The sequence below is a fragment of the Triturus cristatus genome, chromosome 2_2 (assembly GCF_964204655.1).
Source record: "Triturus cristatus chromosome 2_2, aTriCri1.1, whole genome shotgun sequence".
NCBI lineage: Eukaryota > Metazoa > Chordata > Amphibia > Caudata > Salamandridae > Triturus > Triturus cristatus.
This window is the reverse complement of record NC_140582.1, coordinates 19,962,856-19,987,313: the sequence shown is the minus strand read 5'-3', so window position 1 is coordinate 19,987,313 and position 24,458 is coordinate 19,962,856. Positions and strand designations below refer to the sequence as shown.

General features: G+C 49.9%; 1 protein-coding gene across 1 annotated transcript in view; it reads right to left on the bottom strand.

Moving 5' to 3' along the window:
• Positions 1-24,458, bottom strand: part of MRPL1 (mitochondrial ribosomal protein L1) — a 423,200-nt gene that overhangs the window by 344,426 nt on the left and 54,316 nt on the right. Inside the window, exon 3 of the mRNA XM_085640944.1 lies at positions 8,499-8,778. Coding sequence (XP_085497070.1) covers positions 8,499-8,778 — 280 coding nt within the window. The remainder of the gene's footprint in view (positions 1-8,498; positions 8,779-24,458) is intronic.

Here is a 24,458-nt window from a genome sequence, read left to right as displayed (position 1 = left end):
CATCACGGGTATCTCAATTTCCTGCCTTTCACATCTTATTCCTATTGTTTACAAACTGACCCCTATCTTAGCAACATCCCCTCATTTTAGCCTTTCTACTTGCAAATAAAGTTACATTAAATTTGACGATAGTCTTATACTAGTCCCGCTGTTGTCCCAATCTTTTCGTACTCTCCACTGGGACAGCGTAACCAATTTCCTTGCTTGTTGACTAGAAGCTAGCTATTGGACTTTATTGCTGCTGAAGGAGCTAATAGGTTTGCCTACAGTCCTCGTTATACCGGTGTTGCTGTGCTATAGGTAATTCGTTGCACCGACATAGTGGCTTGAAAATGAAACTTCTTATTTTGTCTAATAATATGTTGGGAGCCCCAGTGATGCTTTCGTTGACATCTTCATAGTTGGCAGTGTCTCTATCTTGCCAATACCTGGGTCACGTCCGCCTCAAATGACGACATTACATCTGGCTTTTCCGCTAGCCTTGCCCATTAACCTGTCAAATGTCTGTGGAGGTGTTAAGCCCTTTCTCTTACTAGAACGTTTAAAAGCAAATTCAAGAGGTATGGTCGCTCTCTCAATTATTACCATGTAGCTGAGGGCATGCCATTCACGGGTGTCAGGTTGAAGTATGCACAGGTCATTGGCACTCTCCCACGTGCAGTGCTGTGAACCGTTTGAAGTAGTTCATCAGATTCATTTCAGCCAGCCACCCCCTAGGTGGAGGCTTGCACTCCCAAACTTCTGCTCGTGTAAAACCCGGACACACCTCCGGTTCAGTGAAATTTAGTAATTCACGACACTGACAACCCCAGGGGCCAAATACTGGGCTGTGTAAATGCGGCCCACCACCATGAACAATTAGCTCGGAGTGGATGGGTGTTAACCTAGGCTGGCCGAAGGCAAAACCTTTGCCAATCACTCCTGGCAAGATGTGCCAACGCAGGTTGAATAAAGAGTTATCCAGCCCTCCTACTTCCTTTCCCAGTTCGACACAGGTCGAAGAAGAATGCCCCTTCCAGAAGGTCATGGCCTTATCCCTGGATCCTATCCACCAGCATTCTACCGGAAATCAACAGCATTGCTTTGTAAAGTTTTTTTTTTTTTTTTTTTTTTTGGTTCCACAATTATTTGTGGTCGATATGCTATCCCTCAGTTTGAACTAATCTTAGCTAATCGTACGCCTGCCTAATTCCCAGGGCTGTCTGGCTTAATGCTTTACGCCTGTAATTGCCCCACTAAACGTGGCCTTGCACTGAAAGTGAACTTGGTTGTCTCAACTTTCCTTTTAGCTAGGGACGCCCCCCGAGCTCCTTGCCCTTACTAAATGGACCCGCTCCTTAGTTTCCAGCACACAATGCACTTAAATGTCATCTGGCCCTGGCGCCTGTCAAACAGTGACAGCCTCTGTCACCTTCATACAATACATAAACAAACCTCACAAGGTCGTAGAAGCGGCAAGCCAGGCTAAGTTTCAGTAAACCATGTCACTCTGTGCTTTCCCTGGCCCTCTGTTGAACAGGGAGAATAACCTTAAAGATGTTATGTATGACACACAAACCCAGGCATACCGTTTGTCTCCAACCAGCTCAGGCTGATGACTTCCTGTATAAACTACCTTCCCTATGACTGAGTTGCAGAAAACATTACACCAGCTCTTTCAGAATCGCAAGGCTAAAGATGAAAGGCGGCAGCATCTCTTGACTTAAGCGTGGAACTCACAGTAATAAATACCTTCACGATGTTCTGCATGCCCCGCAAACCCAGGCCTTCAGCTTATCTCAAACAGCGCAGGCTGCTGACTTTCTGTATAGACTGAGCTGCCACTATGACTGATTTGAAAGAAACCCTACACCAGCTGTTTTCATACTGCAAGGCAAAGGAACGACTTACACAAGAGGCTGGTAAAGCAGTGGATACTGCTAGATGTTGCACTTGGCCACACAAGAACTCCCACACTAGGTCAGCCTGCCTGTCCCAACGCAGGCAATAACCGAGAAATCACACCTCCTTCCCGGCCAAGAGCCATTGACGGATCTCTAATAGTGTGGGCGAGCTGAAGATTGTCCTAGGATAAGGGTGAAACCCATCAAATTTAACAATGTATATGTAGACTCTATGAGTCACACACTGCACAAAAGGTTAACAAATTGTGACACCTAGCAAACTTCACCGCACTTTAACACTAAGTAAACCATGGCCCCCAGAAGCGGCTTCCGTGAGATGGCCTTCTCAGTAGAGGGCGTGGAGCAAGCACCTCCACAGCAAAGTGCACCACCCTTCGCGCAAAAACAGGCCCGAGAATCTCGCAGAGCATATTCCAGATAGGCCAATCATGCTGCGTGAAAATGCAGGATTCTGCAGCATATCCAATTGCTCCTTTGTGCCCCCTGCCACAAACTTCCCTGTGCAAGAGTGACAGCACCATCAGAAACCAGCGAGATGAAAAGGGGGTGCGCCTGGGTGGAAGCATCTGCATGCTGAAAAGAAAGGCCAAAGGACTGAAACAACAGGCACCTTTGCCAGGTGTAAAACCCACTCTGCTCTACGCGCATTGCCGCCAAATAGACAAGAGCAGTATAATACCGATAAAATCTGTTTCAAAACTAGCATCATCCTGGTGTTCCCCTTTGGGCCTCCCATCCAAGTACTAACCAGGCCTAAACTGATTTTGCCCGTCAGAGATGATCTTGCCTCCACTGCTGGGGATTGAAACCCCTGCCTCTTAGCACTGAATGCTCGCCAGGCATATCAACCGGTTCGCCCAGAGCACCCACCACGCTCCAAAACCTTGAACAGCTCATGCTACTACTTTATCGGCAATGCTAGCTCGGGAACAGTGAAGCAATGCCATCAAGTGACCTGAACAGGCCCCCTGGAGGCAGTGGTCTGTCCAGTTCTACTCTGCTATCGGAGGCTCCAGGTAAGCTCAGGTGTGACAGAAGTCAAGCAATAAGCATGCGGCCTAAGCAACGGGTGTCTTTGTGTAGTGAAAACATTAAATAGCCCCGCAAAGAACCATGGACATCCCCTTAAATGTGAGTAATCAGATCAATGCCATCGTCTTGGACGTAAAACATATGCGCCCTCCAACTACAATTGCATCACAAAACCCCGTTTTGAATCAAGCCGCAGTGGCGCTCAAGATCAAGCACAGCTGCACATCCCGTGGAAAATTGAGTACCGCCTTTACATAACAAATTCTGGTCCAGGGATATTACGTGATTTGCCCAAGGAACACAGGACGCTCCACACTGTTCGCATCCATGTTACCTGCACCAAAGTGAGCAGCTGCACATTGAGCACCGTGATTGCATTACATACTCATAGCATGCCCATGATCCCAGGACGCGACCTCGCGGCTCGAAACCCGGTTTCCTGCCCCAGAGTCGGCGGCTGCCCATGAGGACAGCATCTACATTACATATTCAGGCACGGGGAGATTAAGGATTCCCCAATATCACAGGACGCGACATGCGGCTCAAACCCTGGTTTCCCGCACCATAATCGCGCTTGCTAGGCCAAGATGTGGCTTCTGCGCTAGATCTCCAAACTTCCCGCCGAGGATGACATAACCCCTGCTTAAGGCCCCCAGGCCCATTAGTCCCCGAGATTTGATTGACCGGGAGAGCAACGTAATACAAAACTGTCCTCACACGAAAGCAAGCCCCCACAGCGCCGCTGAAGGCCCTCAGTTACTAAGTTACACGCAACTGTAGCAGGCGCCCGGCCCCTCGAGTTACCCAAGGAGCGGTGTTTTACAATAAAATGCACCGCCGCAGCAGCCAGATGCGTGAGCCAGTCCAAAGCCATTCAAACTATGAAGGATTAAACACTACATACAATAACAGCCTTCCTTCGCAGCCTGGGCAGGGAGCAACAACGGCGGCCCTCACCCCCCACGCGAGCTGCTGAAAACTGATTCCCAATTGGAGCGCGTACGGCCATACCTCAGAGTGTCCCAGCACCGGGTTGTTCCAGTGCCGGGTTGCCCCATCTTGCACGAGGCGCCTGCTGCAATGCTCCATAAGAAAAGGGGGGGGGGGGGGTTGCTACGCGGGCCTCCCCACGTGGTGGAACGGGGCAGTGCCTGCAGATGATATCTTCCCCTAGGACAGCGTCGGGCACAGGAAAGCAGTGAAACGCTAGCACCGAGTCACAGACCTTAACTATTAGGCCACAGTAACTCTAAGGAAATGCCATTGACAATAATGTTAAAATCGTACCCGACAGCGGTATTTTTTCTTTTTGCATATTTATATAGCGCGAACCCGACACAAAGGATTGGAGCGCCGTACGTGAGCACCGTATTTACATTGCATATTCAGGCACGGGGAGGTTAAGTGATTTACCCAGAGTCACATGACGCGACCTCGAGGCTCGAACCCTGGTTTCCTGCACCAAAGTCGGCAGCGCAGCCGACGGACCACATCCCCTCCCCGAACACATACCGTTGAAAGTAATTGAACACATCCATTTAGAAAGCTAATCGGAGACCTTACCAACGATGCCACAGTGACACCTGAAAATACCGGGAGACCCCAGCTCGACGCAGTCCACCCAGAAAATCGGAGACTGTAACCCAAGAGATCACCCGGTCACACGCTGCCAGCCACTGAAGACGTCCTCCCGCCCCATGACCGGGACAGGCCGCGACGACACGATGCTCCCAAGTGAAGCCCTCGGTCCACCCGCTCCGCCGCGCTGTTGGAGCACCTTAAGGACGTGAGCCCAGACCCCCCTTCACCTAACACGGAGAGGGGCAGCCAGCACCACCCGTACCCCCAGGCTCCAACCAGGAGATCGGAGCCACAGCATATAAAGGGGGAACAGCTTGGGGAGATGGTAATCGCCATTTCCCTCACCAAAGTATTCATTTTGTCGACCGCAGGGGCATGAACGGCTGAGTGAACCCTCCGTTTAAAGCTGTAACCACGAGGGCTGCCCCCCCCCCCCACAGTGGACGCATTAGTCCTCTAAGCCACCAGACCCGGCTTAACACGACCGACGCGAGACCAGGGACACAAAAGCGAGTAGTGGGTCTTTACAACATATGGCCCAGTCTCCTCACCTCTAGCAATCCGATAACACCTGAGTGAGAAGCAGGGACGCCAAATCTCCGCCCTGACTCACCTCAAAACCGGACGAAAGAAACGATCGCCTCCGCGACGCCGACCAGACCTCCTGACCAACGGGGACAAAGACGGCGAGGCAGTGACCTAAAGTGATATGCCCGGAATCACAGGATGGTGAGCCGGTGCCGAGACTCGCACCCTGCTCCCCAAGCCCTTAGCTTGAGGCCTCCCCAGGGTCAACTCACCATATACGCATGGTAGAAAACTAGCGAAACTGCGACAACACCCGCGAAAATGTAAACATAACGTGGCGCGAACCACCTCTGGCAACGGCTCTCAAACCCTACACCGCTTGACTCTCTGTGCTGCAACACCCGCCCGTGCCCCACCCCCAGGCGTCCGGCAAGTTCTGCGACCCAGGTGGACCCCCACACTATAGCCACCGCGCCTCACACAGCAAGACCCTGTGGGGGAACCGGGGAGCGCCGGGGACAAGGGACTTTAGGCATCCAACGGCTCACGCCCCATTACAACTGGGGTGCCATGCCGCAGCTCACCAGCTAGCCGTCAATCCAGGGCCCGTGCCCCCAAGGGTAGCCCAGGGCACCAGCGCCCCCTGCCACTTGCGGAGGTATGGGAGTGGGGATGAACGACTTACCGACAACCTCCCTTAGCGCTCCAGCAGTCCGGGGGCAAAGCAAACCCGATGCGAGACAACGATTTGAGACAACAATGCCCCGCAATCTAAGCTGCACAAACCACCGCACGTGGTGTCGCCACAGCGATACTAAGATTACCTGCTCTTATGCTCCCACCGGCCGCCGGTCAAAAGAGTGCCGTGAGCCAAAGCTGCACTCCATCACGCAGACTCATTTTACCGCGACCGCAACCTTGAATAGCAGGGGGGGTGGACACCTCACCGATCGGTACAAATCAAAGGACCTCAAACAATAGTTACAGTAATCATGCCCACATTACTGGCCACCCCCGCTGCACCCACCCCAGGCCGACTACGATGTCGCTCCCATGCGGCCCTTGAGCCTGCATAGTTGTTAGCGGGCTGGGGTAAGGGTGTTGTGTCTGCGAGAGACAAGGCGACCCCAGATGTACAAGGCAGGGGGTGGCCTTGGGCTGACTCACCGCACTCTCCTGCTAGCCTGAAGATTCGTGCACGAAACGAACACGGCAGGTAACTGATGTTTCTTTGAGGGCACGACCGGGCCTGAACAGACGACGAACGACCCTTCTAGACGGCGTGTCCGGCGCAAAGAGGTCGAACCAAATCGCGTGTCCAGGCTGGAGCGCAGGAAAGAGAGGAGGAACTGGGCGAGAGGGCCTCCTAAGTAGGGGGGCAAGCCGCGCCCCCCCCGCCCCCACTGGCCCGCCTCCAGCTCCAAACTATAGGGGATCATACCTTAGTGGGCGTAGCCTCGCGCGCGAGGCAGCAAGGGGGAAGGCTCCGACGGGCGGCCACTAACATGCTGCCCTGCTGATGTCCCACTGCTTGGGACGCGGGCAGCGGCATTCCAGACACAGCCTACAGGAGGAGGGTGCGGAGAATATTGGACAGGGCCCCTTTAATTGGAAGCGGGAGCCCGGAGACGAGAGAGGTTAGGATGACGTAGACAGGAGCTGGCCATTAGAGGGAGGCTCGCAGGAGGAAGGGGAGGAACCCGGAAGCATTGGAGCGAGTTGGAGAGTCGAGGAACCGAAGGAGCCGAGGAGTCAGAGAGGGAGAGACCGAACCTTGCTGCATTTACCCAACGCAAAGGTAGTACTGACGAGAGAGCCAGGAGGCCTCCGAGACGGTGCTGCACTGAGCCACGCTCCAGGAGGAGCGTGGCTGCAACAGGAACAGGAGCGCGTTACAGGGTGAGTGGGGAGGGAGCCTGCTGCGTAACGCTCTCCCCAATATACCGCACAAACCCCGGACTCCCTGCACTATCACCCGCCTATGTTTTGTGCGACTCGGTGGTCCCTCACTCCTGTTCCCCTTAAAACTCCTATTGATTTCCGGAAACCTCACGGACGCCACATTCTTTCTTTTGTCTCCTTTTTTCCCCCTTATCTCCGAACCCTTCACGAGATTCAAACCCACGAAAAAAAAGAGGACAAGCTAGGAGGCACTGTTGCTGGCGGTCCAAGGGAAAAGAGGACAAGAAGAAGCTATTCACCAAAGACTAACTATCCCCCACCCAGTCCCAAACACAGAGGGAGATGAAAAGCATTATCCCCACCTACACAGACTGGCGTATTATAAGAAAGAAAAGTCTATAGCATAATAAAAACTGCCTTCAAGCGTCCTTTTGTCTACTCCACTCATTGCCCTGCCTTACAGAGGGTTTTTTTTGGGGGGGGGGGGGGGGGGGAGGGGGGGGGTCCGACGTCACCTTGAGGCAGCCACAAGCGCCAATATTGCTGACTCTGTGTTGGAGTGCCTATTAGGCCTACGCAAACGCTCAGCCTCACATAAGGTACAACTCCGATTCCTTGACCTTGCACTTATCATAGCCAAAAGATCCATAACCATGAGATGGAAGTCATCAAAACCTCCTATGACATACACCTGGCACAGTGAAACGCTACATTGGGGCAGTGCAGAAAGCACTGCTATACGTCTGAGAAGAGGTCCGTGGGCTCTGGAAGAAACAGATATCCATGGAAGGAGATGTCATGTTAGAAGCCTTTAAAGGTATAGATCCTCATCTCACACCTACTTCCCCGAACACACAATAGGCAGTTCAGTTCAGTTCATAAGGCTTTATTCGGAGCTTAAAAACAAAGTCCATAAAAGCACATACATACATAAAAGCAGCTTCATCATTTTGACAATCAACATTTAAAAATACTTTAAAACAGTTTTAAAATGACAGACTTGGCCTTGCTTTAATGGCCCGTAAAAGAAAAGTGGCAACTCTGGGCGCACAGGAGTATACTGAACAAAGGATTAGGCTAAGGGACATGATCAATATAAAACAGAAAGACATGCAAATTACACTTGGACGTAAACTAGACATTAATATTGAGAAGTTTGCTGGAACACAGTTGGGATGGGGGAGAAGGGTTAGGTAGTATGCATCATATAACGTTTGCCTACATTCATGATATCTGCGAAATTAAGGTAAAATATTAAGTACATGTACGACATAAGATTCTATGATGACCCAGTACTTCATTGCTGAGCATTGTCACTTGTAACTGTATGATATCACGCTGGACAGAATCTAATGTACGGGCTTTTTGTTACTGCCAAGTATGGCGAATATAATTGGAAAACCAATAAAGTATGTTAAAAAATAGCGCATGTGGACTAGTAAAGTTGCCAGATAGGGAAGGAGTAACAAGATGTCCACGATGGTGTGGTTGTATCTAATCCATCAACAAATGTATTGCTTTAATCTGGTTGTTCAACCAATATAAACCCACCTTTTTGTCGAGGCTTGTATCCAATTGCAGGTCAACGTACACAGGCTGTTTTGGGTAAGTGAAGTCCAACTGCTGAAACTTTTTCAACATTTCAACAGCATTCTCTATTTCGTAGATGGGCCATCGATAGTATTTATTGACATATACATCATCAGTGGGTTCCCATGCTGTCAAGCCAAATGGCTTATGCCGGCTTTGATCTTGTCGCTTCAACTCCAGTTCTTCTTTAGAAAGCCTGACCTCCACAGCCTTCACAGTATTTGATCCCTTCTTTGTGACTCTTTTGAAAAAAGGGAGAGAAATATAAAATTCAGTCTAGAAAACCACATTATCTCACATAATCCGTTGCTACGGTTGTCTAGATTTCTAATTATTATGCTGCATAATCCCTGCATTCACAAAGCATCATATATCTGGCTTACATATTTATTTTCTTGCAGGTTTAAAAGGGAAGCAACACCAAATAAATTTAAAGAGTGAAAAATGTTCTGAAGAAAATAGACGAATTGATACAAGATGCAAAGACGCAAGGTCTGAAATCAGGTGAAGGGTAGAAAAAAAGATGATCAGCCAATTTTCTTTGTATAACAAAGAAAAAAAACGTAAATATCAGATTTCGATTAGATCAATCATAAAGCAATTAATTAATTGCATAATACAAAAGTTAAAAGATAGTAAGCATCTTTTCACAGAGACCACATCGGCCTGGGAGTTCGGGCCGGAGCTTCAAGAGTCCCCACTACACAGGAGGTGAGGAGGAATCAACCACAGCCCAGGGGGGAAAACAAACAAAGATAATAAGCCATATAGTGCAGGCAAACCACCCCCCCGACCTCGGAGAACGAAGCCTGCAGAGAGCGGGCGCTGCGCCTGTAGGCCCTTGCCCAGACAGAATATTGGCCTGTACTGAAAAGTGCCCCCAACAGTGATATAGTGGTGCGACTGCCCTCCATGAGTCTCGGTTGAGGCGGGAAAGAGCAGTTACTGCACCTGAAAGGTGGGTGAGACATGCAAGGGAGCTGTGGCTGGTAGCAAGCCCCCCCCCCCGCCGCCCCCCACCTTCGTGGGAGGGTATAATACAGTTAAGGGTGGGGCTGGGGCGCTGCACCCACATCGCATTGGGGACTACTGGCCGGCAGGAGATCGAGCAGTGAACCCTACACGAGGGACAGAAAAATATAACGGCGGAACACCTTTTCTCTCCCTAAGCATGCACATTGCTGATGCCGCAGTACTTCACACGCGCATACGGAGGGGAGTGTGAACTGCTGGAGTGGCGCCCCATGAGCCTGGGGGAGCGAGTGTAATGTTGTTAGTAATCACTCGAGGCACGTGTGATTTTACCGCTATCTTTATTTAGTGTACACAAGTAGTTATTCCGAGGAGCGCCGGCCGGCACTCTCCTTTCTCTCAGATCTCGGCGCGCTAATGCCCGCGCGCGCACCCCGGCGCCAACATGGCCGCCTACGTCACGTCAACGTGACGCGACAACAACTAGACCGCTACATATCTCCCCCTTTTTACCAAACCAAAGATCAGTCACTTACAGTTCGCAGTCCAGTTCAAAGTCTTGGAACCTGGAAGGCCTTACAACTTGTCTTCCGCTCCTGGTCACCTTACCAATGTTCCCTCGAGCCCCTTGGCTCTGCGTTTCCTCGATTTCTGTTCCTCCATTCATCGCTCCTTCGCTGTTCATATTGCCTCTCGGCCTGTCCATCTCTACCACTGGGGTCTCACCCCCTAACTCACCCTCTTGCTCCTCTCCTGCACCTGCTTCTTCCATTTTTCCACTTCCGCCCACCTTATTCTCTTCATCCACGTCTTCCGTGTCTTCACTTTCCGGACACCACTGTTCCCATCTCAATATCTTGTTGCACCGGGCCATGCGGTCCTGCGACCACACGTTCCCATCACTGAGCAGGGCCGCTCGATCATAAACTTCCTTAACCTGCATCGGCTTGCTGTACTTGCTGTCTCCTTTTCTTTGTAGGGTAGCCAGCTTTACTCTCACCCATTCTCCTCTCTCTAAATGAGTGTCCTTCACATTCCTCCTCTTATTGTAGTTATTGGTGTAGATGGCTTGTGCTCTCTCCAGATTTGCTCTTACTACCGCCGGAGACCATTCGCTGGTCACCACCTTCTCCTTCCAGATTCTGTTGTCGTGCGTGAAGGGTTCTCGTCCTCTCAATATTTGAAACGGGCTGTACCCCGTGCTTGTGGGCGTTATTCTGTAGGCCCATACCATGTTCTCCAACGCTTTCTTCCAGTCTTTATTACAGGTGATGGCCGCTTGTATGGCCCCCATCACCACTCTGTTAAATCGTTCCACCAGACCGTTACCTGCCGGATGGTATATGGCCGTGTGCTTTACAGAGATGCCATTTCTCTCCATGAATTGTTTCCATCTTTCTGATGTGAACTGTGGTCCGTTGTCACTTAAGATGGACTTGGGAATTCCTTCTCGGGTGAATGTCTCTGATAGAAACTCCAGGATGTTCTCCGTGTCCATGGACTCGCTCACTTTTATTTCTGGCCATTTGGAATAACGGTCGATGAGGACACACACATACTTCTGTATGCTCTGGTCATCCAGCACCGGTCCTAGAATGTCTATTGACAACTCTTTCCACGGGTTTGAGGGAGTGTCGAATTTTCCAAGTGCTGGACGTAATGGTCTCAATGTTTTGTCGGCCCCTTGACATTGGGGACACTCTCTGACATGCCTCTCTGCTCTCATGTCCATACCTGGCCACCAGTAGTTCTGTTTCGACCTGGCCTTGAGTTTCCCTATGCCAAGGTGGCCTTCGTGTAATAAGTCCAGCAGCTTGTTGATGAGGCTCGTGGGGGGGATTACTCTGTCTCCCCGGTAGATGAATATGCCCTTGTCTCCTACAGTCAGCTCTTCTTTCACGTCATAAAATGGTTTGAGGTTGGCTTTCACCTTTTTCTTATCCGGCCACCCTTGTGTGATGTGCGCTTTTACTTCCATAAGGTCAGAATCTTCTCCATAGGCTTCGGTCCACTCTTGTATGCTGATTATCCTTTCTTGGTCCTCTATGAGAGCTACCATCTCTCCTCTGTCCGCTGGGTCTTCTTCTCCCGGCTCCATGGCCGCCGCTCGACTCAAGTAGTCCGCCACTCGGTTCTTGTTTCCAGGGATGTACTCCACATCATATCTGAATTCCAACAGTTTTAAGGACATCTTCGATATCCGGGGTGTGGCGCTGGCGTGCCCGCACGATGTTAATACCTTCACTAACGGCTTGTGGTCCGTCTTGAGCAGAAATCGGGTACCCCATAGGAACTGCCGGAACCTCGTCATGGCCCACACTACCGCTAACATCTCCTTCTCGATGACGCTGTACTTGCCTTCTGTCTCCGTCAATGCTCTGGAGGCGAAACTGATCGTCTCCGTGTCCCCTCTTCCTCGGTCTTGCATGAGTACAGCGCCTAACCCCTTGTCGCTGGCGTCGGTGATGAGTATGGTGGCGCCTTGTGGGTCGTACCCCTTGAGTGGTATGGCTTCCATGATTCCCTTTTTGATGACTTCAAATTCCGCTTGGGCTTCCGGTGTCCACTGGAACACCGTGCTCTCTCTGGTCAGTCTCCTCATGTTGTAGGTCCTGGATGCGAAATGTACCACGAACTTGCTATAGTACTCCGCCATCCCCAGGAACGATCTGACTTCCTCCTTGTTCTTGGGGGGCGGTGCTTCAACAATGGCTTTCACGTTCTCCGTCTTGGGTGTGATCCCCTGTCGCCCTATTTCATGGCCTAAATAGGTTACCGATTGCAGTCCCAACCGACATTTCGACCATTCTGCCGTGAGCCCTTTGGCTTCCAGTGTTCGTAGTACTTCCTCTAGTTTCCGGTCATGATCCCTCCTATCTCTCCCCATCACTAAGATATCGTCCTGGAAGTACTGTACACCTTTGCAGTCTCTGAACAATTGGTGCATCATCTTCTGAAATACGGCTGCCGCCGAGGCTAGCCCGAACGGCATGCGACAAAATCTGTAGCACCCAAACGGGGTGATGAACGATGTTAGGCTTTTGCTGTCCGGGCGTAGAGCTACCTGGTGGTAAGCTGATGTAAGGTCAATGGTGGAGTACCACTGAACTCCTCTGGTTTTTGCCAACATCTCCTCTATCCTGGGAAGGGGAAATTTCTCCACCACTATGTTCTTATTGAGTTCTCTCAGGTCCACACAGAGCCTGACCTTCCCGTTGGGTTTCATCACGACCACCAAGGGCGCCAGCCATTCGGCGCAGGTAATGGGTTCTATGATGCCCTTCTTCTCCAGATCTTGGAGTTCTGTCTGGACGGCTTCCCTTACCGCAATGGGCACATTCCTCACTTTATGTGCTATTGGTGTGGCTCCTTCCTTAAGCACTATTTTATGTTGAAATTTCTCCATTTTCCCTACGGTGCCCCCAAACACTTTTGGGTAGTTCTTCTTCCATCTGTTCATGTCCGGCCATTCCTCCTGTTCTGTGAGCAGAATTTGTTCCTTCCCTCCTGGGTCGAGTTTTATGCCTAGGTCGCCCTGGTCTAACCATCCTAGGACAGAGGGTCCTTTCTCGGCCACATACAGTTTGCACCACGCTGATCGGCCTCTGAACTCGAACAGTAGACGTCGGAAGCCTAGCATGGGAATGCGATCCCCATTATAGGTTACTGGTCGTATGTCTAGTTTCTCCAGATCAGGGCCCAACTTGGTTTGGAAATGTTCTTCCCACACTGCTCTCTGTATAATGGTAAATGGGGATCCGGTGTCTGCCACTACTGAAATGGTGATGCCACCCATGGACATCTCTAGGACTGGTTTGGTTGACCTCTTGTCGTCTACGCTCAATACCTGATCGTATATACATAAGACGGTGACCACCTCTTCCTCCGTGGCTTCTTCCAGGTCTTTCGCGCTTTGGTCAACATATTTCACCACTCCTTTCTGTTGTTTCTTCCGACACACCTTCTCATAGTGACCCATGATGCCGCAGTGCAGGCATTTGGCTCGGAATGCCGGGCAACGTCTGTCGTGGGCTTCGTGGGACCAACTTCCACACCTGTAGCACGTTTTCTTGTTCTCACTGTCCGTTTGTTTCCCTTGCCATCTGCTGGTCCCTTTGGCTATGGGTAGTTTGTTTTTCTGGTCCCTGCGGTGATCTCCCTCCTGTATCCTGTTCACCATGGTTGGGGTGACCGTCTCTTTTCTGGCAGCATCGGCGCACCTCTTCGAGAGTTCTGCCCTCTTCACTATGACCATTACTTCTTTGAGTGTGGTGTCCCCACTCGCCCACAACTTGTCTTGCACATTTGCACTGGTGGTGTGCATGATCACCTGGTCTTTTATGAATTCATCTTCCCACAGTGCGTACTTACACGGGGCTGCTAGCTTCCTCAGCGCCGCTACATACTCTTCGATGGATTCCCCCACCTTTTGTTTCCTTTGCTGGAAGTTATATCTATCCACTGAGACACAGATGGTGGGGCGGTATCGCTCATCTAAGTCCTCCACTGCGTGCGCATACACATCGTCGTCTGTGTCTTCTCTCTTCGTTGGTACTAGACTCTTGTATATTCTCAGTCCTTCTGGCCCCAGATTTAGTAGCAGGATGCGTTTTTTCCTCTGAGGAGTGAATTTCTCTTCATTTTCGTCCTCCAAGACCCCTATGAAATTGTCTATATATTCCTTCCAGTCCTCCCATTTCATCAGTGGGTCTCCGGGTTTCGTTAGGAATTGCACGGGTGCGATCGCATACCCTGCCGGGGTGCTCATCTTCACTTCCTTGGTGCTCGTTCCGTCGGCGGCTTTGCTCGGGGGGCTGCCTGGGGTGTTGTCGTTGTTTCCTGTGTGCTTGATTCTCTGGGGGCTCTTGTCACTGGACCCCACTTCCTCCTCTTTGGTAGCCAGCGCAGCGCTCTCTGCACGTGGTTACGTGTGAAGGTGGCGCGTGTGCTCTTGGCGTTTGTGGATAGCGTCGTCCCTGTGGCCTATATGCAGCTCGTGTGCTGTTCTGTGGCACTGCCACGCTCCTCGGTTGCTCCGTACCTTGGGTCGTCCCACGTGGTTGACTAAGACGTTCCCCGTGACTCCACCGCTCCAGGCAGGCCTGTCCGGTGTTCCGTTTTGGGCCTGCTGACCTGCTTGCGTGTCTTCCTTCGCCTCGTGGGGGCCACGTGGAGTGTTGCCCTCTCCTGTGCTCCCGTGTCGGTCTGGTCTCCGTCCCGTCCTCGTCGCCACTGTAATGTTGTTAGTAATCACTCGAGGCACGTGTGATTTTACCGCTATCTTTATTTAGTGTACACAAGTAGTTATTCCGAGGAGCGCCGGCCGGCACTCTCCTTTCTCTCAGATCTCGGCGCGCTAATGCCCGCGCGCGCACCCCGGCGCCAACATGGCCGCCTACGTCACGTCAACGTGACGCGACAACAACTAGACCGCTACATAGAGGAATAGGCATCAGCCCCTGCCATGCTAAATCCTCCAAGCACTGGCAGCTCGAACAATACTCCCTGAATTTTCCTAACACTGCCATGCTCGCAGCAGTTCACAGCTCAGTCACAGACCGCGGACCACTGCCTAGCCTTGCTTCGCGGTTACAGGCCCATCAATCTATCAACCCGGCCCCCAATCCGCTTATCATTGGCGTGATTCGGCAGGGGAGAGAGGCGGTGGAGAGCAGCGACAGGAGACATCAAGGGGGCATTGGGTTGCTTGGAGACCTGCAGCTTCCGCGCTCCCTAGTCCCCCAGTGCGGACCATGGTCCCACCCCCAGCTCGCGGAGAGGAGGCCAGCTTCCGTGTGCTGTTTCTGCTGGGTGCTGCTGCTCCTGCTGCTGCTCCTGTTGGGGGTGTGCTGGTGCGGGCCTGTTTGCTGCTGCATTTGCGGCCTGTAATGATGGGGCCCTAGGCCCACATGCAAGTGAAAGTGATGGACACAGACACTCAGATGATGGTTGGATAATTGGCCCAGAGCACATGTGCTCGGCCCCTTTTATTGCCAGGGTCACCTGACTCGTGACGCCTATGGTGGGTGGGTGTTCAGTGTGTTTTACAACATGCTGAACACTAGAATGCTGACCAGTCCGTCACTACACGGCCTAGGATAACGCCGTCCTTTGTTTGGAGCTTTGTGAGGCCAGACTTGGCTTTAACTTCAGCCACATCCGATCACCACATTCTGCTCGGGGGTGGGGGTGGGGGGTGGGTGGGGGATCTAAACCTGGTTCTAGACAACACCTTAGACAGATCGTGTCAGCGCACGCACCAGACAGGCACCCTTTCCACAGAGGGTCTGACCCTATAGGAGGAAGCTTCTGGAGGAGTGGCATTTCATAAAAGCAGTCCAATTGTTCTTGAACATTGTTCAGAATGGCTTATCACAAAGGTCTGCGGAGGAAGGAGTCAACAGTTTACTGCACAAAAACAAGGTAGAGGATGTTCCTCACCACCAAAGGTTATTGGGAATTTGTTCCCAATACTTTCTGGTTAAAAAAGGAGCAAAAGAAGAATTCAGACCTATTCTCAATCTTTGAGTGCTAAACAAGTACATAAAAAAAAAAAATCTGGATTTTGGCATTACACCACATCTATCCTCAATTGGATGTGTGCAATAGACCGTCAAGATGCCCACTTCCACATACCGAGAATAAAGCATCAAAAGTTTCTTCAGTTCCTAGTAGGCTCCAAATATCACATACAAAGTCCAACCTTTCTGACTAAAATGAACTCCTCAAACATTTGCAAAATATATTGTAGTCATCACAGATCTTCTAAGGAAACAAAAGATTTTTGTCTAGCCTTCTCTAATAACAAGCATTTGCAATGCAATAGGTCTTGCATTTATGCAGTTTGAGCTATTGACATTATAAATGACAATGCCCTTTATTAATGCTTTGGTTTTCAAAGTATAAATAAAAGGTATTGTCATTTACTTATTTTGTTTTTTGATAAACCTTTTTATTGGATTTTATTTAGCATGTTACAAGTCATGCAGTAATCAGCTTAATCATTGCAGTAGTACAAATTTCAATATCAGCAATATGACACGGGCAGCGGGGGAAGCCGTCACATAGTGGATTCGTTGGTGTAAGAGGGGTATCCCTCCTGCCGGAGGTGCCGGAAGGCATTGGGCGGCTGGTAGTATCAGAATTGCCATCGTTCTCTAACCCGTATGCTCATCTCTGAACCTAAACCCCTGTGTGGGGTATCATGCATGGATAATCCAGTTTTCAAACTAAACTTGGGGGTATGCAACTCGGGAACTACGGGGTCGTGGGGGGGGCACGGGTTGCAGAAGGCAGGGGGCCGTGTAGAGGGGTCCCAGATCAGTACGCTAGCGTAGTGCATTTTACCTACTCCCGGTCAATGCCATGAGTCCGGGGGGACGCCCCGGGTGAGTAGTCGTCGCTTGGAGGAAGGGAAGGGGTGGGGGATGAAAGACCAGTCGTGTGCGGGGACTGGGATGCAGGTGAAGCTGGTGCCGTCTGGGGGTTTTGCGCGTGCTCTATGTCGTTCATGTGCGCTAGTCGAAAGTCTTGTAGGAGTGTTGCCCATTCTAATGAGATAGGTCGCCGTCGCAGACCACAAGCCTCCTTCTGTCAAATAAGATCTTCCTCGGCCACGGCCCACTTCTGCACCGCCCCCCACCATGCAGCTATTGGTGGCCCCTCTGCCGCTCGCCAATGCATTGCCACACTGCGCTTGGCCAACAGCACGGCTAGTAGGGCAAATTTGGTCTCCACTTTCTTTCGCTTGTTGTGCTTAAAAATGCCTAGGGCACATGCCTCCCATGTATGGACGTCTGTGAGACCTGGACGGTCTGCATGGTGGTGTGCACCGCCGTCCAGAGTGTTTGTATCACTGGGCATGACCAAAACATATGAGCAAATGTGGCTTCCGGGGTGTGACATCGAGGGCAATCAAAATGGGTTGTCGGGTAGAAGCGTTTAAGCCGCACCGGTGTGATATGTTGAACTGGAAGTTTTTGAACCTCTGATTGCGGGACACTTTTTTGTGGTGTTCTAGGGCCAGCCGCCATTCACGATCGTGAAGGGCACGCCCGAAATCCTCCTCCCAGCTGAGCCATAAGCGGGTTAGTGGTACCTGTGCGAGTTCCATAATGGATTTGTAGATCCATGTGATGTGATGTCTGCCCGCCACCATGCGTAATAGTGTGTGCAGCACCGGATGAGTATTGGGTTCCCCGTTCCAGAGGTTCCAGGTCCGCTCACAGTCCGCTATCAGCTGCCTATGCAACAGGAATTGGCCGGCTGGAAGCCCGGTTTCTTCGACTAGGTCTGCGAACGGGATCAATTGGCCATCGGAGAACAGGGCCTCTGTTTCCAGGAGTTGGAATTCGGTCCAGAGTCTAAGCTCTCCCGCGGAGTAGAACCCACGTCCCCTAGGGAGGCCGGTCAACGGTAGTAATGGCGAGTACAATGGTGCTCCCTTGGACATGCGGTGAACTCGCATGATACAGGCTCTGGCTGCCTTGACAACAGCGGATATGCTGGGACGGGTAAAGGCATGGTCATTAACAATGCCAATTGCTTAAACCAGCTTTAAATGCGAGACCTATTGCATTGCAAATGCTTGTTTTCCTTTGTCTTAAGCACTCATTGAGAGCGCATTTGTTTTTTAGCTGTCTCCCTAGTGTGCTTCTCCTTCCCACTCTGTGTTGCTCTCTTCCCCATGAGCTTCACCCACTATCTGTTATGCGCTTGCCTCCGTATGCCCCTCACCCCCCACCCCAGGTTGCTTCCCTCACTCCAAGCTCCATGTTGCTTATTTGCCTATCTGTCCGACCCACCCCACCAGACTCCAAGCTGCTCTTTCTCTCGCCCATTTGCTTTTCTCATAAACACCCACCCTCCCCCACTTCGACTTAGAGTCAAACTAATTATTTGGAAAAATAATGCACAGAAAATAATTGATAGAAAAATAATCTTAAGGCCTGATGGATAGAAGTCGGGGCTGCAGAGACAGCAATTTGCACTTGAGCGTGCACACTCATGATTTGCTTGAAGTTGGGTCCTTTTGGGAATTCTCAGAGAATTCCAGGAGTGTTCCTGGGCAGCTAGCAGTGTCAAAGCTTCCCAGGAGCATTCCCAGGTTGTCTGGGTCTCCCACAAATCGGTGTGTCAATTCACGAACGCAAGTTCATTTTGTAAATCACGGACTTACATTTACACTCACAAACAATGGTATTTGTGTACCAAGCTCTCAATTTAGTGCACAATGCTAGCTTCCCATTCCGGTGTGAGACTTGCAGTGAAGGAGAGAGAGAGTTTGCATAGTCCGGAGGTGTAAGGAAGGCCTCTTGCAGAAACCAACCTGCTACTGAGCTGGCCCAAAGTAAAACCTTGTGTACCCATTGAAAAGCATCGGTTTGCATGGCGGTTAATCTGGTGAGGCAGCAGAATTAGAGGATGCATGGATTTAACTGCTCAGCCTCGTTAGGAAGGAATTTGAGCCTTTTTCTCACCAGTTTCCAGGCAGGTGTGGAGTGCTGAAAGAGGCCATATACCGGCCCTGGATGTCGGCACAATCACTCTACACCAAAACCCAGCCTAGGAATGTTGGGCATCATAGCGAGGGATGCAGGAACCACTCCTCGTTTGAGTATAGGTGCGAATGATGCTAACCACCCTGTGCAGGATATTTCAGAGACCTCTGCGGCTCAGGCAGTGGCATAGCTTGTTGGACCTACCAGAGAGAAGCTGTGAAGAGTATTCCATGCGCACCGCCGTTCAGTCAGTCACCCTGCCTACTCAGTAGAGTACTCTGTGCACATCCAGTCATTGGCCTCCTTTACTGAGACTGCCAGCACTCGATCATGAAAAGTACAGCTGCTCTGCTGTAAAGTGTATGGCTGTTCCCAAGAGGAACTATTGCAGTGCTTAATAGTTTAAGAACTGCCGCCGCTGTATGCGTGCGAGCGATGGAAGCAGCTGACATAAGCGCGCCGTGCCTGCACACCATAGGCGTGCACATCTCCTGTCTGGATGCGTACGCTGCCGGTTATGATCTGCTGTGAAGCCGCGAGCCGTACACAAGGAGATGTGCACAAATCTGTGTTTACGATAAACAGGTATTACCTTCACTTTCCTCCTTCTGTTTATTTGCTTCCCTGTGAAATGGATCCAAAAAAGAAAAAGCTGTCGGCATTGTGCGAGCGCGCACACTGAATAACGAGGCTTGGCCCGAGGGAGGTGGCAGCAGGAGCACACCGAGGCGCATTTTAAATAAGCTGTCGGTGTTGCGCGAGCACGCGTGCATATCTCCTGTCCTTTGTGCACGCAGACAGGGATGGAGAGAGGGAGCGAGCAGAGCCCTACGCACGTGAACATCTCCTGTCCTCGCACGCCTGCTGTTTTATGCTTACGTCTTCAGCCGTACGCGTCCACATGTCCTGTCTTCTGGGCGCGTGCACCTATCCTGTCCGGCATCGCAAAGCAAGTCGGCAACAATAGATCTCGCCTACGCGAGCAGCGCTTTCGCACTGCATCGCTAGGTGAGACCTAAAAAGGCACATCTTCAGAGGAGACATAGAAACATTTTCAAATATGCCTCAAAACCTTGGGTTTTCAGGTGAACTTGAGAAAATCTACAACTCATCCAGTGCAAAAAATACAATGCTTTCGAGGGATGCTAGATACCCAGTTTGCAAAAGTGTTCTCTTAAGAGGAGAGATCATCATTAATCCATGTCGTGTCAAAAACTCTTCATCCAATGACACAGCAGATTTCATCCTTACTGGGATCGATCGCCTCTTGCATTTTCCTGGTTCTACATACCAGACTTTACACAAGGCCTTTACAGCAATGCATAGAGGACCAGAAGAACCAGTTCTCGGACCACTGGGGAAAGAAACGGACTCCCTCACTATCTGCAATCCAATCTCTTCCATGGTGAATATGACCAAATAATTTTCTGTGAGGGGTATCGTTCCATCAGAATCATCTAGTTCAAACTCTAGTCACAGATGCAGCTATCCAAGAACGAGGAGTTCACATGGGATACTTAAAAACCCAAGGAATATTATCAGGCACGGAATATCAACCTTCTAGGCCTCAAAGCGGTTTATCTGGCTTTTAAGTCTTTTCTACCATCCATAACAACAAAGTCACTTCTTGTTCAGACCGACAATACAACAACAATGGATTATCTGAACAAGCAGGAAGGAACTCACTCGTGACCACTATCCCTCGACTCTCAAGCCATATGGAAATGGTTAATAGCAAGAGATTTTCCAGGTGTTCAAAATACACAAGTGACTCACTCAGCCGAGTATTTCAAGAAAACGTAGACTGGGTTCTAAACGACAAGGTCATACATGAGGTTTTTCAAGTCTAGAGTTATCTACAAACAGATTGGTTTGCAGATCCATGAAACAGAAAATGCCAAGATTACGCATCAAGATTCTACCAATCAGGGTCAAAGAGAAATGCCATTTTGATAGATTGGTCAAAGGAATTTCTTAACGCATTTCCCCCCAACCCCACTCACACAAAGTTCTGATCAAGTTCTGCCAATCCAAGACCAGAATGATAATGATAGTACCTGAAGTGCTTGCCAATGTTGGTTCACGGACCTCTTTCACCTTTCAGGCAGATCACACAAGAGACTGCCGTGCAGTAGATAGGATCTCTTGTACAAGTTTGGAGGCCAGGCCCTACATCCCAACTTTCCATTACTGATCTCAACAGCCTGACTTGCGAGTTCCTGCAAGATGGTCATCTAGGCTTTTCGCAAGACTGTATGAACATTCTACAAGAAGCTAAATGACCTTCCGTTCGAAACTCATAGGCCTCTAAGTGGAAGAGGTTTTGCATTTTGGTGCATTCAGAACAGCCACAATCCATCCTAGTGTTAAGAAGATGTGGTCCTGCCGTACATACTTCACCTGGCAAGGTCTGGTTTACAATTGTCTTCTATTAATGTAGACCTTGGGGCTATAACTGACAATAGGAGATCACCACAAGCCTCCTTTTTTTATTTTATTTATTTTTTTAGAAAAGCTATAAAGATTTCTTAGAGAGTATTTGAAAGATATTTCCTCCTGTTAAGTCCCCTTCTCCTCTTTGGGGGTTTAACTTTGTTCTATCTAAAGTAATGGGACCCCCTGTTGACCCATTCACAAAGCCTCTTTACAATATCTTACATGGAAAGCAGCTTTCTTATTATCCATTACCTCTGCACATATACTCCAAGGCATTCATGCTTTATGTGTTACTGAACCTTACTCAGTATTCCATAGTAATACAGAGGCATTAAGAACACATCCCATTTTCTTCTTAAGGTGGTTTCAGACTTTCACATTTATCAAATCATCTTGTTGCCTACATTCTTTCCTAATTTGCCAACTCCAGCAATGAGATCTTTGCATTCTCTAGACAAGAAAATAGTTCTGAAATGTTATCTAGATGAAAGATATAAGACAATCTTTTCATAAATTATGGTCCAGTGAAAACAGGCTTATCTTCATCAAAACAATCCATTTGTAGGTGGATAGTTTCACATATACTGCTTTCATACACGGTAGCTATGAAGGCCCTATATGGTAGACCTGAAGAACATTCCACACGGGGAAAAGCTGCTACTATAGCCCTACTTAGAAATATTCAGATTTCAGAAATCTGTTAAGCCACTACTTGGAGATCTGTTCATACTTTCACTAGAGAAAATTTCTTGCCTCCTTATTTATGAGATGGACTTGCTAGTCTGCTAAGTGCTTAGGACTACTGATTAGGAGCCCCTGGACAAGTACAGTAACAGTTTCTCACCTGTAATCCTAATTCTCTTCCAGAAAACCTGAATCTCTGGGCCATTCCCCAATTTATTTTTTTATATTCTGGGTCTTGTATAGACCATAAAACGAGGGATAAATCCCACATTCCGAGTTCTGACTTGTGATACCAACCTCTTGCAATGGGGTCTCTCATGAAGTTTAGAGAGTGAAATCTCTTTCTACAGTACTCCTTATTTGTTACACCCTGCAAAGCCCCTTCCTCTTGTATTCAGGAAAGGGTTTGAGTTAAAAATGTCCATCAGTCTTCGAATTACTTCATAGGTTGAATAAAACAACTGGTGAACATTCAAATGCTTGTAAAGAAGATCAACATTTGAATAGAGTCAAAGCGCCTCTTTCAATACTTTTTTTAAAAGCTTTTTTTCATGTTTACATAAGCTTGGCAAAACTAAAAGATATCGCTTGCAAGATCTAAACACAAGTTATGCACGTTATCTCTCAACTTATCCTAATTATAAAGTCTTTAACATTAAGTGCTTGGATCTCACTAAGACTTGAGAATTCTATGTCAGGACACAGAGGCGAGGATTAAGCTATTCTTTCTTCTTTATTTTTCACAGCAGCCATGTTTAAAACAGAGCACTTAACTCTTGGACTACATTTCCCATGAGTCCAAACAACAACAAAGTTCTAGAACCAGAAAGTTCATCCAATCAGGGACCTCCATTTGACATAACAGAGTTGTCTCTCTTCCAAGGACTGCCTCTTTCTTTGCCGCTGCAGCCTCGTGAGTTAAGTGTGGGGCGCCCCCCCCCCCCGCCTTTTTGGTTTATCTTTGTCATGAAGTGATGTGTCTTATTTGATTAATTACACGGATTCTAGCTCACCGCACATACAGTTGTGTTCGTTGCGGTTGTAAATTTGCCTGTTTTTTTTCTTGCTATTTCTTTACGCGGTGCAGACTTCATCTACGTCGCTCCTTTGCAGGCCCACTTTTGTGCTCACAATGGGGCTGGAATGCCTGGCGTTCTTCTGGCCACCAGAGGGCACGCCTCCAAGATCGGGGCAGATGCGCTTCACCTCAGCGAGACACCCTGCGGGGTAGGTTTATGTCCAAGACCCTAGTAAAAGGGGCAGACGTGCCCAGGCCGCATATTATTAATAAGCTTCTGTGAGCACGTTAATCTAGCACCCTGCCCAGATTATACTCGGGTGCAGAGTCTGCCTGGGCCTAGTACCTTTTTCCTATACCTGCCAGATTGGACTGAATCCGGTCCCTGAGCTCCCACTGCCACTAGGGGATAGCCAATAGTGTGCATTAATCCAATAAAACATTTTATCTTTGGGTCTCCCAGACCTTGTATCCCTCTTACTTGGTGGGTGTCCACCCTTCCTATGCTCTTCCAACCTTGTTGCGGATACTGCCCTGGTTTACTTACCAGGATGGAGGATTTCGGAGATTATTATGAGGAAGACAAGCAGGTCCAATACTTCCTGGTCACCCATGACTTCTGTGATGCGGCAGATGCCTCCATCGTCAAGGCGGTCTCGGACGCCATGGCCCCTCTGGAGAAGGGATTGATGGACCTGGCACAAAGGTGCCTCCAACCCCTCGGCCCGAGGGAAGATGCTCCAGGGCCTTCGGCCCCCAAACCTCAAGAACAGGCCAGTGCCCACCCCCCAAGAATCCGTGCAAAAGCTCCCATTCTGAGGGGGTGGATCTAGACGTCTTGGTAGATTGAAAAAGGTGCTAACCCCCCCCCCCCCCCCCCCCCCCCCCCCACTGGTCGATGTCCCGACCGCTTCCACACCATCAGATGACCAAGTCCCGGATGTCTTCCCTCCCGAGGATTCCCCTACGGGATCGGAGGGTGAGTCGGACCACAAACGATCTTGGCGCCCTTCCACTTCTCTTCCCTCTCCTGACCCCCATTACAGCGCTGGAAGCCCTGACGTCCTGAGCTGCTACACCCCCGCTCTTCAGCGTGGGTTCCATGTGATAAGGTGGCCAAATATGTGGCAGGGAGGCTGCGCAAACCTCTGGATCAGGAGGTTCACTCCGGCCTCAGACCAGAATGCCTTCGGCCTTCATTAGAGGGCAATGTGGCAGCCACACCCTAGATTGATGTCCATATGGCAACCTTCCTGTCCAAATATATCAAGGACCCCAAGAAGGGCATTGACCGTTCTTGGTGGTCATGCT